The sequence below is a fragment of the Phoenix dactylifera genome, unplaced genomic scaffold (assembly GCF_009389715.1).
Source record: "Phoenix dactylifera cultivar Barhee BC4 unplaced genomic scaffold, palm_55x_up_171113_PBpolish2nd_filt_p 000254F, whole genome shotgun sequence".
NCBI classification, from domain to species: Eukaryota; Viridiplantae; Streptophyta; class Magnoliopsida; order Arecales; family Arecaceae; genus Phoenix; species Phoenix dactylifera.
In genome coordinates this window covers 88161-105351 of record NW_024067747.1, presented here as the reverse complement: position 1 = coordinate 105351, position 17191 = coordinate 88161, and the positions used below count along the sequence as shown (strand labels likewise).

General features: G+C 52.1%; 1 protein-coding gene across 2 annotated transcripts; it reads right to left on the bottom strand.

Moving 5' to 3' along the window:
- Positions 1 to 131: 131 nt before the first annotated feature.
- On the bottom strand, positions 132 to 16155 carry LOC103719239 (pre-mRNA-processing factor 17-like). 2 transcript variants are annotated; one of them, XM_008808382.4, is made up of 2 exons: positions 14224 to 16154; positions 132 to 527 (listed from the first exon to the last, which is right to left on the bottom strand). In XM_008808382.4, the coding sequence occupies exons 1-2, from the start codon at positions 16059 to 16061 to the stop codon at positions 521 to 523; spliced, it is 1845 nt and encodes a 614-aa protein (XP_008806604.2). In that variant the 5' UTR covers positions 16062 to 16154; the 3' UTR covers positions 132 to 520. The 2 variants fall into 2 exon arrangements, with proteins under 2 accessions (XP_008806604.2, XP_008806605.2); XM_008808383.4 differs by lacking the exon at positions 132 to 527 and having other exon boundaries at positions 14220 to 16155.
- Between the last annotated feature and the right edge of the window lie 1036 nt (positions 16156 to 17191).

The following is a 17191-nucleotide window of genomic DNA, read 5'->3' as shown; positions in this document are numbered from 1 at the left end:
GCAAATATAAATTCCATCAAATTAGCAAGCAAAATTTTCACTAATAATACTACAACCATAGTTATGAAAGCCAGGTCATTGACAAGCAAATAATCCCACAATTATTAAAAAGAAAATCGAAAAAGAACATGTAAATACAGAATGATCCCATCATGCGCTAGAGGCCACAAATAAAACTAACCATTATGTCATAAATGAAACAATTTCTGGATATATATTGTTTCTTTGAGCGGCATAGATTGGAGAAATACAGCTTAAAGTGTACACGAACTACATTGTTCAATGGCACGATGCCTGTAACAATGACAAACAGCTTCAGAGAGTTAGCAGCCAAGTCCACCATAGCTAATGCAGATAGCTTGAAAACTTGATGGTATTGCCATGATCTGAGGCAAATTAACACAGCTGGTATCTATAAAAAACTGGAATGGAACTTCAAGCACTCAAAGGAAAGTGTGCAGGCTTCCGTCCAAACGATTGAGATGAGCCTCATCATCTAAGTTTAAGAGTGCCTGGATAACTAATCCCTGCATATCACAAAACAAATTACAGCTTCAGAAATCCAAATTAACAAAAAGAAAAAACAAAGAAATAGAGAGTTTTTTTCTACTGCTTCAAAAGGGCATATGAATCCACGAGATCTGGAAATTTCAAAAGCATAATTCAAGAAGGCAAAAAAAAGTATTTATGTAATTACTCATGTTATACAGTTGAAATATTGAAAGGATTTATCTCCTTGTCTAATGAAACAACCATTTTAATCATCAACTAACATTCTTCACATCTTATATTACAGTAGTCATTCATATTTTGACCAGTTTATGTATGCTTGACTTCTTGTGGTAGGCCTTATGTGTAATGTTGTCAGTGCCATATCATGCCTGCCATACACTGGGAAGCATATGCATACACTGGCCCGCATGAATTGGCACTGCAGCCATGCCGCATGCCTGTTTTGCACAACCTAAAAGCATGGCATCACTGAACTATTGCATGTGAATAAGCATGATTGGTTCAGGATATTTGCTATAATTCAATCTGTTGTGGATAAGTAAACATTCAACAGAATATTAAAGCATGCTTCACCAGATATTTGCATAATGTACACTTGGCCAAAATTAATACACTGGGTTTAAGATGTGTCAAAATTGGAAAAAAATCTGTGACTTGCACCTAGTCTACATATTATGATAGATGAACCAAGATTCAACTGCCAGCTGCAGATGCAACGTTAAGGTGCATCAAAACCTTTGATTTGTAAGATGACAGTGTGTGTTGGATGCTTTAACAGATATCATACATTCCGAACTTAAATAACACCATGTGCAAACCTGATCTTAAATGCACATGTGGGTACGCAAGATTGCCTGCTATTCACCAATAAGTCCACTAATTTTATGCAGATGATTGGAATCTACTCTTGCATCAAAGAAAAACTTTGACAAGAAATTAGGAAAAGCCTTGAGACCTCGTAGAAGAATATTTCTTATTATGCTATGGAAAACACATTTTGCAAGTTCCTTAAGCTTACTGTTGGCAAGAATTTAAATTCTTATATATTCTAACATGATGAGCACTAGTATCCATCAACTTTCTTGGATAATCTTCATGAAATCAAAGGAGATGACTGTAGCACTGAGTCTATGAAGTGGCGAGTGAAGATAACAGAATGTTCTTACTGCAGTTCTTGAGTGGGAAAGTATGGAATTTTAGGTGTCCTTAATTGTTCCACTAAAGTTCCCCACTCCTAAACCATCTGTTTGCTTGGCCAGAAGACCAGCACCAATAGAATACATCTAGCATCTGTTTGGCCAGTCATCATATTTAGAGCCGCAAACCTGGTGTTTTTGGGCAATATGGAAGACGATATTCACAAATAAGGTGCCATTGAAGAGAGTGATGCAGGAAATAGGAGGATGGGCAGAAGACCCTATGTCCAACAAGAAATCAGATATTCTAATCCCGATACTTCAGGAAGCAACTTGCATCCATGGGTCATTTTTTTTGCAGATAAAGAAATTTTGGGCCAGAGGCCGCATGAGACAGAATCATAGCAGTCCTATTTATTAGGACAATTTTTATGTATATCTTTTGACATATAAAAGCAATGAAAGAACATTTTTGTGTTAAATTTGTTTTGTCCTAAATGTCTTCAGCGAGTATGAAGCATTGTTGGAAGTTTTGCTTGTAAAGATTTCACAGAAGCCCAACTTCATTAAACCACTAAGTCATTAGGGTGGCTCAAAGTTTTTTACATGATGTCCATATCACCCTAAAGCAACCAAAAAGATAAAACAATTGAAATAAAATTCCAAGTGCAATTTTGGCGATATGCTAGACAAATTCTACGTATGTCTGTGCCCTGGATACTATTATTCTGTCCAACACAGTGTATAATGATATCATGGCTAATGATGATGTCTGATAATTTAACTCTAATATCTATAACTTAGGAAATGTCACCTAAATTCCCTTTCCCATGCACAACACCTGTAATAATCTCGCAATTATTGTTATATACATATTCAACATCATGGTTTGCTTTACCAGACCGTACCATCGGATATAGAGCATACTGTACCTTACTAGTAGGGTATTGAGACTCAGTACACCCCTTCTACTGAGTGTGGGTACCAAAGCATGTGGCATACCAACACCCAATATAGGGTCTACCTATTGGGTATCCACACAGGATCTAATACCGAGACCGTTAACCTTGTTCAACATTACCATTATACTAATTTTGCAATCAACTATCATACTTCTTATTCTTCCCCTACCTCAACCTATCACTTATTAACCATAAGCTCATCAAACATAATTCTCAAGCATTATTCTTGAAGGCAATGCATATGAGAGGAAGAATTATGTATACCTTCCCTTTAATGGAGATTTGGGCCCATCATTATGCTAAATAGAAGCTAAAGACATCCTTAACAGCTCAAACTCAACACAAATTCGTCATATCCTTGGACATAACTTCCCATATCATATCTGTTGCTGGTGGTCCAAACCGTGAACGATTGGCACTGCGGTGTGAACGGGATTCCGTCTGAGTTGTCTTGGTTGGTGTTGGTTGCGCTCCACCTTCCGCCAAGAAACCTGCAAACAAGCCTTGCACCACCACCAGGGTGGTGATGGCCCTCCGACGGTCAAGTCAGAGGAGATTGGAGGAGGAGGAGAGGTGATAATCGCAAGTAAGAGAGTGCTCTGGGAGATATTGCTCACCTCCCCCCCTTTCTCCCCCCAGCCGCATATATACCTGGCTAGGGGGTCTCTCAGGGGGGGTTCGTTATCGTGGGGCACGATGGTGTGGCCACTGACATGGCCGTTATAGGGCGTCGTGGAGCAGCACCGGGTACGGCCACGTCAGGGCATAGTGGGGCTCCGCTTTGTACGGCTGATGCAGGAGATCGTGGAGCAGCATCGGATACAGCCGTTGCAGGGAGTAGTGGAGCAGGAGGCCGCGGCGTGCCTCTGGGGAATAGCCTGTCGTTATCAAGAGATCTCCGACTCGGGGTCGGATTGCTGGATCAAAGGGCAGCCGTAGTCTTCCTGGGCGCGCGTGCCGGTCACGTGGGGCATGGCGGCTTATTTCCCCCGTAACAGTAGCCCCCCACTTCCGAGCCTGGAACCAGAAGGGGAACAGGTGAAGGGAGTGATGTTTCGGGATTGCCGCCGTTCCTCGGAGAGGCGCGCGCGCTTCGAGCTCCCCGCCCTTTTTATGGCGTATGGCGGTTATTGCCGACCTGGCAGTCTGAGGATTTCGGCGGACATCCTTCCTTAATGGTGTCGATTCGCCTTTGGGGCGCGAGCGACCCTTCGGCAGCCAGGCGTCCTTCTTTTTCTTTTAACTCTCGGTAGCGTCTTGCTGATTCCTGGCTCCCGAAATTCTTCCGGCGCTAGGCCAGGCATCCGAGGGTTAGGCCTCAGGAAACTCTTCCGGCGCTAAGCCAGGCATCCGAGGGTTGGGCCTCAGGAAATTCTTCCGGCGCTAAGCCAGGCATCCGAGGGTTAGGCCTCAGGAAATTCTTCCGGCGCTAAGCCAGGCATCCGAGGGTTAGGCCTCAGGAAACTCTTCCGGCGCTAAGCCGGGCATCCGAGGGTTGGGCCTCAGGAAATTCTTCCGGCGCTAAGCCAGGCATCCGAGGGTTAGGCCTCAGGAAATTCTTCCGGCGCTAAGCCAGGCATCCGAGGGTTGGGCCTCAGGAAACTCTTCCGGCGCTAAGCCAGGCATCCGAGGGTTGGGCCTCGGGAAACTCTTCCGGCGCTAAGCCAGGCATCCGAGGGTTAGGCCTCAGGAAATTCTTCCGGCGCTAAGCCAGGCATCCGAGGGTTAGGCCTCAGGAAATTCTTCCGGCGCTAAGCCAGGCATCCGAGGGTTAGGCCTCAGGAAATTCTTCCGGCGCTAAGCCAAGCATCCGAGGGTTAGGCCTCAGGAAATTCTTCCGGCGCTAAGCCAGGTATCCGAGGGTTAGGCCTCAGGAAATTCTTCCGGCGCTAAGCCAGGCATCCGAGGGTTAGGCCTCGGAAAATTCTTCCGACGCTAAGCCGGGCATCCGAGGGTTAGGCCTCAGGAAATTCCTCCGTTGGTCGACCAAGGCTGGCGCATGCCGAAGCAACTGGTCGGGGCTTCAGGCTAGTCTGCTCCCGGGATGGTCATCGGGTTAGCCTGGCATCCGAGGGCCGAGCCTCGGGACCTTCCACTCGTTGGTCGGCCAAGGCTGGCGCAAGCCGAGGCGACCGGTCGGGGCTTCCGGCTAGTCTGCTCCCGGGATGATCATCGGGCTAGCCAGGCATCCGAGGGCCGTCAAGCCTCAGGAAATTCCGCTCGTTGGTCGGCCAAGGCTGGCGCAAGCCGAGGCGACCGGTCGGGGCTTCAGGCTAGTCTGCTCCCGGGATGATCGTCGGGTTAGCCTGGCATCTGAGGGTTGTCAAGCCTCAGGAAATTCCACTCGTTGGTCGGCCAAGGCTGGCGCGAGCCGAGGCGACCGGTCGGGGCTTCAGGCTAGTCTGCTCCCGGGATGATCGTCGGGTTAGCCTGGCATCCGAGGGCTGAGCCTCAGGACATTCCGCTCGTTGGTCGGCCAAGGCTGGCGCAAGCCGAGGCGACCGGTCGGGGCTTCAGGCTAGTCTGCTCCCGGGATGATCATCGGGTTAGCCTGGCATCCGAGGGCCGAGCCTCAGGACATTCCGCTCGTTGGTCGGCCAAGGCTGGCGCAAGCCGAGGCGACCGGTCGGGGCTTCAGGCTAGTCTGCTCCCGGGATGATCATCGGGTTAGCCTGGCATCCGAGGGCCGTCAAGCCTCAGGAAATTCCGCTCGTTGGTCGGCCAAGGCTGGCGCAAGCCGAGGCGACCGGTCGGGGCTTCAGGCTAGTCTGCTCCCGGGATGATCGTCGGGTTAGCCTGGCATCCGAGGGTTGTCAAGCCTCAGGAAATTCCACTCGTTGGTCGGCCAAGGCTGGCGCGAGCCGAGGCGACCGGTCGGGGCTTCAGGCTAGTCTGCTCCCGGGATGATCGTCGGGTTAGCCTGGCATCCGAGGGCCGAGCCTCAGGACATTCCGCTCGTTGGTCGGCCAAGGCTGGCGCAAGCCGAGGCGACCGGTCGGGGCTTCAGGCTAGTCTGCTCCCGGGATGATCATCGGGTTAGCCTGGCATCCGAGGGCCGAGCCTCAGGACATTCCGCTCGTTGGTCGGCCAAGGCTGGCGCAAGCCGAGGCGACCGGTCGGGGCTTCAGGCTAGTCTGCTCCCGGGATGATCATCGGGTTAGCCTGGCATCCGAGGGCCGAGCCTCGGGACATTCCGCTCGTTGGTCGGCCAAGGCTGGCGCAAGCCGAGGCGACCGGTCGGGGCTTCAGGCTAGTCTGCTCCCGGGATGATCATCGGGTTAGCCTGGCATCCGAGGGCCGAGCCTCGGAAAATTCCGCTCGCTGGTCGTGCGCTTGTCGTTCGCTGCCCGACGGGGTTTCTCCGTGGCCAGCCGCGATCATGTTTCTCCTTTTCTCTAAGCGTTGCCTGGGGGAACACGAGAAGGGCATTAAACGCTAATTAATGCGTTACCTGGGAAATCGGATCGCCAGCTGCTGCTTGCGAGGAGTGTTAGTTGAGCGGCCGCGATACGCGGGTTCTTCGAGGAGGATACGGCCTGGGCGCGAGCGGAGATATGTGGACCTAGGGGTACATGACACCCGGATTGTCCTGCACAAAGAATGCGGTTTAAGGAGAATGACGCTTAGGAAATCGCGGGGAGATACGCCTCGGAAGCCGGAACGGCTCCGGTTTCAATGCGCCTGCATTTATTGGAGCCACCCGCATCGGAACGACCAGGGGGCCGCAGTTTGGCTATAAATACAGGTGCAGGTACGATGGAGTTTGCCAAGCCGGAGCTGTTCAGGTTGCCATGGATCGCGGACCTCCTCCTTGGCATATGACTGAGAGACTCCTGTTGAAGGAAAGGGGAGGCGCTCCCCTTGCGACTTCAGCCAACTAGCCGTTTCATCTGGGATCAACAAGGAGGGTCTTCCCGGCGGAACTCCGCTCTAGGCGTTTCATCCGGGATCACATCTCCCCTCCTTGAAGTTCAGCCTCCCGATCGAGCTCTGCACCAGACGCTCAGTCCGGGACCGCGCCTCCATATGCTCTTCCCCCTCGTATTCCTTCTCTTTCCTACCACTGGGGAGGATGGGAATATCCTTTGGAGGCGGCGTTCTCCTGGGGGCAGCGGGAGCTTCTTCTGCGGCGGCTCCTCGTCTTTTTGGTGAGGTGCTGGATGGCGCCTCCGGTTAGAAGCACCCACTTCCGGTGGGATTGCAGCTGCTTTGGGTTGAGGGTTTGGGATCCTCGGTCCTCAGCTCCACGGATTCTCCACCTCTTCTTTGCTTTCTTTACTCCCTAATTCCCCTCTGGGAATTCCTTGTAATCACACGAGCACGCCATTGTAACCAGAAATTATTGAAATGAAAAGTGTTGCACCTTTTCGAATTGTCTTTCTGGCCTTGTTGTTCTACTGGTAATACATCCGCAGGTTAGCGGAATTCCAGCCCCTTGGAATTTCTCGGCCATCTAGGGCTTCCAACTGGTAGGAGCCAGGTCGGTTTACCCAACGAACTTTATACGGGCCTTCCCAATTCGGCGCTAGCTTCCCACCTTCCGTAGGTTGAGATGCCTTAGCTCGCCTCAGCACCAGATCTCCAATTCTGAAAAGCTTCGGTCGGACTTTGGAGTTGTAATATCGGGCCACCCTCCGCTGATACATTGCCATCCGAACCTGCGCCATTTCCCTTGCTTCTTCCAAGAGATCCAGGTTCCCTCGGAGTTGCTCCGAGTTGGCCTCGGGTCGGTGTGCGGCTACCCGAGGTGAGGGAAGTCCGAGCTCTACGGGGACAACGGCTTCCGTGCCATAGGTTAGGCTGAAAGGCGTCTCCCCGGTAGGAGTCCGATGCGTGGTCCGATACGCCCAAAGGACATTCTCGAGTTCCTCGACCCAAGCTTGCCCCGTCCGTCTGATCCGCGCTTTGATACCTTGGAGGATTGTCCGATTTGTGACCTCGGCCTCGCCGTTGGTTTGGGGATGCGACACGGACGTGAACCGATGTTCGATCCCGAACTCCTCGCAGAAGTCTCGGAAATGCTTGTTATCAAACTGTCGACCGTTATCCGAGATGAGGACCCGAGGTACCCCAAATCGGACAATGATGTTCTTCTTTACGAACTTCCGGACTTGCGCCTCCGTGATGGTGGCCAGTGGCTCTGCCTCCACCCACTTGGTGAAGTAGTCGATGGCGACAATCAAAAATTTCCGCTGGGCCGAAGCGATGGGGAATGGTCCGAGGATATCCATTCCCCACTGTGCAAAGGGCCAGGGGGCGGTGATTGGCGCCAAGGGAACAGAGGGGACTCTCTGGATGTTGGCGTGGCGCTGGCAGGCGTCGCATTTCCGTACGTGATCCTTTGAGTCTTCCAATAAGGTCGGCCAATAGTAGCCTTGCCTCATGATCTTATGTGCCAGGGACCTAGCCCCCAGGTGCGATCCACAGATGCCTTCGTGGACTTCGCTGAGGGCGTAAGGCGCTTCCGAAGGGCGGAGGCACCTTAAGAGGGGGGCGGTGAACGAGGTCCGATACAGCCTCCCTTCGTAGAGTACGTAGTGGGCGGACTTCATAACAAGTCGCCGAGCTTGATCTTCATCTTCGGGGAGGATCCCTTCGGCGAGGTAAGCTACAAGCGGGTCCATCCAAGATGGTTCCGGATCAATTGCCATTACCGCTTCAGCCTCGCCGATGCTCGGGGCATCTAGGGTCTCCAGGTATATCGCCCTTGACAAGTTGTGTGCCTCAGCGCCCACCAAGCGGGACAACCTGTCGGCCCTAGCATTTTCGCTCCTTGGGACCTGCTGAATGTCAATACTGCCGAGGTCGGGAATGAGTGCTTGCACCTTCCGGACGTAGCTCTGCATGGTCGGGCTCCGTGCCTCGAACTCCCCTCGAACCTGCCCGACCACCAGCTGGGAGTCGGTGAAGACCTTCAGACGCCGGATGCCGAGCTCCTTGGCGAGTTTGAGTCCCGTGACTAGGGCCTCGTACTCCGCCTCATTGTTGGTCACTGGAAATCCGAACCTCAAGGCATACTCGGCTATCACTCCATCGGGATTGGTAAGGACCAGCCCAGCCCCTCCACCTTCAGGGTTCGACGACCCGTCAATGTGGAGCGTCCAGATCGGGAGATCGAGGCTGGGTGTTTCCGGCGGCCTAGGTTCCGCTTCCTGCACAGTGCACTCAGCGAGAAAGTCCGCGAGCACCTGGGCCTTGATGGCGGGCCGGGGCTGGTAGCGGATGTCGAACTCACCAAGTTCTACTGCCCACTTCACCAGCCGTCCCGCATTCTCAGGATTGCTGAGGATCTGCCGCAGTGGTTGATCGGTCAAAAGGGTGACAGAATGAGCCTGGAAATAGGGGCGAAGCCTCCTGGTCGCAGTCAGCAGCGCGAAGGCGATCTTTTCAGCCTTCGTGTACCGCGTCTCGGCATCCCGGAGGACTCGGCTGGTGTAGTACACGGGCTTCTGAAGTTTTGCCTCTTCCCGAACCAGTACTGCGCTGACTGCGGTTGGGGAGACCGCCAGGTAAAGGTAGAGCATCTCCCCCTCTTGCGGCTTGGACAGCAGGGGAGGAGACGCCATGTACTCCTTGAGCTGGTCGAACGCCACTTGACATTCAGCCGTCCAGAGGAAGTCTTTCGGGCGCTTCAACACCTTGAAGAACGGTTGGCAGCGTTCGGCCGATTTTGCCACAAATCGTCCGAGCGCGGCGACCCTCCCAGCGAGCTCCTGAACCTCCTTCACTTTGGTCGGAGGGGACATATCTTGGATGGCCTTGATTTTGTCCGGGTTGGCCTCGATCCCCCGCTGGTTGACAATGAAGCCGAGGAACCTCCCGGCCGAAGCACCAAAGGCGCACTTCGCTGGGTTTAGCTTCATACGAAACTTCCGCAAGGTGGCGAAGGTCTCCTCCAGATCCGCAATGTGCTGATCCGCATGGCGGCTCTTTACCAGCATATCGTCCACGTACACCTCCATGTTCCGGCCGATCTGCTCCTTGAAGATTTTATTGACGAGGCGCTGGTAAGTAGCGCCAGCGTTCTTCAGACCGAAGGGCATTACCTTGTAACAGTACAGCCCCCTGTCTGTTATGAAGGCCGTTTTCTCCTCGTCCTGTGGAGCCATCATTATTTGGTTGTAGCCGGAGAAGGCGTCCATGAAAGACAGCAGCTGATATCCGGAAGTCGCGTCGACCAGTTGGTCTATTCGCGGAAGCGGAAAGCTATCCTTGGGGCACGCCTTGTTCAGGTCGGTGTAGTCGACGCACATCCTCCACTTTCCGCTCGCCTTCCGGACAAGTACGACGTTTGCCAGCCACTCGGGGTAGCTCACTTCCCTTATGAAACCTGCCTCCAAGAGTTTGTCTACCTCCTGGCCGACCACCCGGATCCGATCCGGGGCACAGTGTCTCTTCTTTTGCTTTACTGGTCGGTGGGTCGGGTCGACGTTGAGGGCGTGAGAAATGACCTCCGGGTCGATCCCAGGTACATCGGCCGCCGACCAGGCAAACACATCAGCATTGGCTCGGAGGAATTCCACTAACCGGAGCCGAGCTTCCAAGTCGAGGTTGGCACCGACCCGGACCGTGCGGTCCGGGCGGCCTTCTTTGAGGGGAACTTCGATTACGCCCTCGGCAGGCTCCCCGTGCCGCAAGGCCACTTCGTCTCTGGCGTCAAGGGACTCGACGCTTAGGGCCTCCATGGGCTTCTTCCCTTTGAGAGTTGCTAGGAAACACTGCCGTGCGGTTGGTTGGTCACCTCGGACCTCTCCAATCCCGGCCGCCGTGGGGAACCGCATGAGCAAATGGTAGGTAGAAACCACCGCGCGAAGGGCGTTCAGTCCGGGTCGTCCGAGGATAGCGTTGTAGGCCGAGGGGACACGGACGACCAAGAACCCGAGTCGCACCGTGGCTTCTGCGGGTGCAACGCCCGCAGTCACAGGCAGCTCAATGACACCTTCGGCCGAGATAGCGTCTCCAGTGAATCCTATAAGGAGGGTGGATGTTTTGTGCAACAATTGTCGGGACAAGCTCATCTTTTGGAAGGCCTCGTAATACAAAATATCAGCTGAGCTTCCACTATCCACAAGAACACGCCTTACATCATAGTTCGCCATAGTGAGAGAGATCACCATGGCGTCATCGTGGGGAGTCTGAACCCCCTTTACATCTTCATCACAAAAAGTGATTACATTTCCGACCCGCTGCCTCTTCGCGACGGCCACTCCTGATGCTCCCGCCGAGCCCCCTGCGTTCCTCACGGGCCGAGAGCAGCCCCCAGTGATGGTGTGGATCACTCCCGCAACGGGTCGATTCTGTTCCCGAGATTCCTGAGGGGCCGGGTCGGCCGGACGCGGGTCTGCCGGGGGACGTCGGTCGTTTACATATCGACCGAGACGCCCTCGGCAAATGAGAGCCTCGATCTCGTCCCGAAGCTGGAAGCAGTCTTCGGTATCGTGGCCGTGGTCTCGGTGGTACTCACAGTACGCCCGAGAAGGCCTCCTCCCAGGGATCTTCTTCATCTGCCTCGGGACCGGGAGGTCCTCCCGCCCCTTGACCTCCATGAGGATCTGGGCCCGGGGGGCCAGGAGTGGGGTGTACCGGTTGAAGCGTCGGTGCGGAGAACGAGGGCGTGTGGCGCCGTGGTTCCTTGCTGGTGACGGGCTTCTGCGCCGGCGTTGAGGCGTCGGGCTCCTCCTCTGGGGTGCCTCTTTTCGCCTTTTCTTCCCGGGCTTTAGAGGGGCCTCGGCGGCCTCCTTGTTCCGGTGGGAGGCTGCCTCCTCGGCGTCTGCATACTGGTTTGCCCGAGATAACAGCTCCGGGAAGCTCCGCGGCAGGCGTTTGTCCAGGGAGAAGGTGAGTCTGCCCTTCCGGAAGCCACGCTTCAGGGCTGAGAGAGCCACTTCCTGGCTCAGGTTCCGGACCTCCAGTGTAGCCTTGTTGAAGCGGGTGAGATAATCCCGCAGGCTTTCTCCCTCGTTTTGCCGGACATCAAAGAGGGAGTCGGAGACCAGTCGCCGCCTGCTACTGACGGCGAAATGGCTGATGAAGAAGCGGGTGAACTGGTCGAAGGACTGGATGGAGTTAGCCTCCAGGCCGGCGAACCATGCCCTTGCCGGGCCACGGAGGGTCGCCGGGAAGGCCTTGCAGAGGAGCGGATCCGATGCTCCATGGAGGAGCATAAGAGTCCTGAAACTCTCCACGTGGTCCCGCGGGTCCGCCGCCCCGTCGTAGGGTTCGATCGCCGGCATTTTGAACCCCGGCGGGTTCGGGGTCCGCAGGATCCTCGAGGCAAGCGCCGGCTGGAAGGAGATCTCCAAGTCAGCGAAGGGATCTTTGGAGTGGCCCTTCAGGACCTGGAGTTGTCTGTGGAGATCGTCCACCCGCCGGTCCAGGGAGCGCGACCGGTGGGTGGGGGACAAGGAGCGGCGCGAGGGGGACCGACTGGAGTGCGGGCCCCTCGAGGACTGGGGTGTCTGAGAACGCGCCCGGGTCCGCCTCTCGTATCCCGCACAGCTCCGATGAGAAGGTCCTGGCTGAATGGACCGCACTCGAGAATCCTCCTCGCGCCGGCGCTCCTCTCCATGGGAGAGGAAGGAGCGCGGGTTGTGAGGAAGAGGCGAGTGCTCGGGGGGCAGCGGCTCCTGAGCCCGTTGCGGCACCCGAGAGATCACACCCTGCAGATTCTACACTGCCTCCGCGAGGGTGCGAACCTGCTGGGCTAGCTGGTCGAACTGAGCAGCTTCGACCGTCTGAATGGGAGAAGGGGCGGTGGAGTGCTGCTGAGAGTGCGTTGGGGACGCAGCAGCCTCTCGGCCGGAGGCGCGAGAGGCTCCGTGACCGGAAGCATTGGAAGCTCCACGACCACCTCGCCGTGCCATTACGATCGTTCTAAGATTCGGGCCCTTCCTCTAGCGCCAACTGTTGCTGGTGGTCCAAACCGTGAACGATTGGCACTGCGGTGTGAACGGGGTTCCGTCTGAGTTGTCTTGGTTGGTGTTGGTTGCGCTCCACCTTCCGCCAAGAAACCTGCAAACAAGCCTTGCACCACCACCAGGGTGGTGATGGCCCTCCGACGGTCAAGTCAGAGGAGATTGGAGGAGGAGGAGAGGTGATAATCGCAAGTAAGAGAGTGCTCTGGGAGATATTGCTCACCTCCCCCCCCTTTCTCCCCCCAGCCGCATATATACCTGGCTGGGGGGTCTCTCAGGGGGGGTTCGTTATCGTGGGGCACGATGGTGTGGCCACTGACATGGCCGTTATAGGGCGTCGTGGAGCAGCACCGGGTACGGCCACGTCAGGGCATAGTGGGGCTCCGCTTTGTACGGCTGATGCAGGAGATCGTGGAGCAGCATCGGATACAGCCGTTGCAGGGAGTAGTGGAGCAGGAGGCCGCGGCGTGCCTCTGGGGAATAGCCTGTCGTTATCAAGAGATCTCCGACTCGGGGTCGGATTGCTGGATCAAAGGGCAGCCGTAGTCTTCCTGGGCGCGCGTGCCGGTCACGTGGGGCATGGCGGCTTATTTCCCCCGTAACAATATCAATCAAGTCAGTCACATTGCTTCAATTGTACAAATTGACAAATCAAGCCACTTCCTTTCATCATCAACTATTCTTCAACCCATTGATCTATAGAAAAATGATGTCAAATCTTAGCAACATGAGATTCAGAACTATTCATCATGCTATTGTTAGAAATGAGGAAAGAAAGGCCAAACAACCAGCCCTAGAACTAGTGATAAAAGACATGGTGGCAACTTACTTTCACCTTAACCAAGGCACCACACATTAAGTCAAATCTATATAGCCAACTCAACAAGAAAGGGAAAAAATTATTGTTCACATATTTCATTCATGTCAAGTGTGTTTCAGGGCTGCAATCATATAGCATCTATAACTATAAGATCCTCATTAAAAGAGAAATCTTATACCTGACACAAATTGTGGCAACTCAAATAATCAAGAAAACTCATGAAGTTTTCCCACTAAGCATTTATAGTAATGAAGTAAAATTAACTCTGTCAACGTCAAGATTAAATAATTTAGAATATGAAATACTCAGATCAACATGAACAGCAAAAAAAAAAAAAAAATCAACCTTCCCCATGAGAAAGCACTAGACATCATTCAAAGAAAAATCTAGAATCTGAGTTGCTAACTCCTATGCGCACTCAGGAAAGAAGTCTTGAACTTCTCTAAAATTGATTTCTATTTTTTTCTGTTTTAGCATGCCTTCATCAATTCCTTCTTCCCTACCCTTGGATAGTGTCATATTATGTTAATAGGAGAAGCAAAAGAAGGACCATTCCAGGTCTTTCTAACAGAGAAACAACACATGGCCATATTCCCAGCATGAATAAAGCAAAGCTTTATAGCAGCAAGTCCAGAAGTTTATGTAATGCAACAGATGATATTATAAGGTTAACATGTCATTTTCTATAAGTGAGCTGAAGACACAGATTGCAACCACAACTCGCATCAGAAATTAAGCAATGGAAAATAAACACTGCAACAAAATGAAAGAATTAACTAGTCGGCACCATATTTATCATACAACATAATGAACATTTATGCAGTCACCATCCTATAATAGTGATAAAAAATGAATGACAACTTTATAAACAAACTTACCAATATTTGATCATGCCATCCCATCCGCAAGTTGCTACCTTGCTCTGCTCCAATGGATGCCACTCACACCCAATGCACACTCCTTCATGGCACTTCAAAGTCCTAAAAACTTTGCAGCTCTTCCAATCCCAAAACCAGCACTTCCCCTCTCCATCCCCTGACATAACAAACCGTCCATCTGGGGAAAAATTCACCTGGCAAGCATAACCTGCCACAATGTGCCCTGCGAATCTCTTCTTTTTATTCAGTTGAAACCTTTCCTTTGTGCCATATATAAGTATCTGATTGTCCAAGCTCTGTGCTGCCAGCCAATTTGAATTGGGATGGACAGAGATTGATGGCATGGAATGCATGTGTGGCTCACTTATATACTTTATAACCACTGGAATTCCAAACTCCCACACACGAAGGGACTTGTCATCACTCGAAGTAACAAATCTCCGGTTATTATCCACGAATGTGATGGTATTCACAGCCCCAAGATGTTGATCATACTCTTGCGTTATCTCACCACTATTCATGTCCCACTGAACAATCTTCTTATCACTCATCCCTGCAAGAAGAATGCTCTGCTTGTCTTCATCGGGGTTAAGTTTCACCACGTAGGGAGTCTTCCCAGTGGAGAAGGTCGAGATTACCTTCCCAGTCTCGGTGTCCCAGTACTTGATGTTCTTGTCATATCCGGCACTCAAGAATTTGGCACCATCATTGGAGAAGCAGATGTCCCGGACCGCCTTCGAGTGGCCCATATAGGTCCGCATGCACTTGCCCGAATTGAAGACATCCCAAATCTTGACTTTTGAGTCCATGCCGGCCGAGAGGAGGAGGTGGCCATACTTGGGGAAGAACCGGATGGCGGCAACGCCCTTCGTGTGGCCGCTCCACGTATGTACCCACCGCTTGGGGATGTAGCAGTGGTCGTTGGTGGCCTTGGCATCCTTCGGAGGTGCAATCCACGACCGGCCCTGGTAATCGCGCTCCTCCTTCCCATGGAAGGTGCTCTTGTCGACTTGCTCGACCCGGTCTCCTCTCCCCTCGCCACCCCTCTCCTTCTCGGCCTTCTTCTCGGCGTGCTCCTGGGCGTACTTCTTCTGCTCCTCGGTGAGCTCGCCCTGGACCACCTCCTTCTTCCCGGCCCAGGGGCTCTTACGGTTCTTGAGGAGCCACTCCTCGGAGGAAGGGTTGTCGACGTCAGGGCCGTCGCCGGCGGCGGCGGCGGCGGTGGAGTCGGGGTCTTCCTCGGCGGCGGCCGCCTTCATCTGGAGGCGGCGGCGCTTCTGCTCCTGCTGGGGGATGTTGTAGACGGAGAGGGCCTGGTTGCGGTCGAGGGTGTCGACGTCGCCAACATAGGAGAGGCCAGAGGGGTCGGCAGCGTAGCCATACTTGTGGAAGGTGTTGTATTGCGCATCGAAGAGGAAGGAGTGGATGGAGGCGTCCTCGACGAAGCCGAGCTTGTGGTTGCGCATGCCCTGGGGGACGCCGTCCTTGGCGAAGGGGTGGGCGGGGCCGTAGATGGGGGCCCAGAGCTGGTCGTAGGTGGGGTTGAAGACCACGGCGTGCTCAGCCGGATCGATGGGGCGGTGGAGGGAACGGGCAGTGCCGGCGGCGGATAGGGCGAGGGTGGTGTCGTCCACCCGCGGGGCAGCGGACTTGGCCGGGAGGAGCCGGGGAGGGGAGGCGAAGGAGTCCGAGTCCGGCGAGGCAGGGGCCGCCGCCGCAACATCGCCTTCTCCTCCTCCTCCTTCTCCTCCCTTCTCTTCTCCTTCTTCTCGTCGCGATTCTTCTGGCTCTCCGTCTTCTTCGTCGCTCTTGTCCGCGTAGCTTTGGAGGAGATCCATGGTGGTCTCTAGGTTTTTCGAAGACGAACGAGGGAAATTGAAGAACTCAGTTTCTCGATCCGGGCAGGGGAGGAGGGCGACGGTATGGATCGCATCGGTCTTTTTTTTTTTTTTTTTTTTTTTTTTTTAGTTTTTTTTTTTAATAAACACCCTTCTAAATTTATATTTATATAAATACCGTCTTAAATTTATGTTTTTTTTTTCGTATAACATTATTTCTGCATAAATATCCCTTATATATTAACAGAAACCATATTTATTTTAATTAAAAATAAAATAAAATTTTAAAATTATTTTTTTATTTTTTATTGCGATCGCTTTATATTTTTTATGTTACATCTATTCATTAAAAATAGTTTAGCCATTTAATTTGAAATCGTTACATTTTTTAAATAATATTAAATGATGTAGATATACATAAAAAATAAGATAAAAATATAGAATAGTAAAATAAATATTCTACAAAAATATACATATAAATATTAATTTTGAAAAAATTTTATATAATCTTTAATATTTAGGAGGTGATCATGCTAAAAATAAAAAAATAAAAAAAAGTAAAAAAATAAAAAGTTTTTAAGACAGACCGCATATAGAACCGGAAACTTTGCCCGGCCTACTCCGAAGCGGTCGATGGCGAACCATCGCGGGAATTTACCCAGCGGAGCTGAAACTGTTATTACTCCAGCTTGATGTTTCAGGAATTTTCTGAAAAAAAAAACATATCATTCTGCAGCCTCCTATAAATATGATCACGGGATTTTCGTTTTATGTCCACTTGGCACGAGATGTATATAAGTGCTGCATTGGAACATCAAATAGTTTAACTAATTTCCGACCCAAATTAGTCTCTTATTTAAGTAACGAAGCACTCAATGTTGTTTAATCCCTCGCTACGGTAAACCTGCTGCAAGTTGTGGGAAACTCCTACAGCCTGGATATATGACAGCTTTTATCTAAGTCCACAAATTTTTTTATTAATTTCTTTTTCTATATGAAATCAACCATCTCGACTTATCAGAAATAGATCTGAGTTGCCCAATAAATTGAAATCTGCCATATACTTTGTTCCTTCAGGGAAAAATCCCACCCATAATTATAATTATCTCGGTCTGAAAACCTCCAGTTAT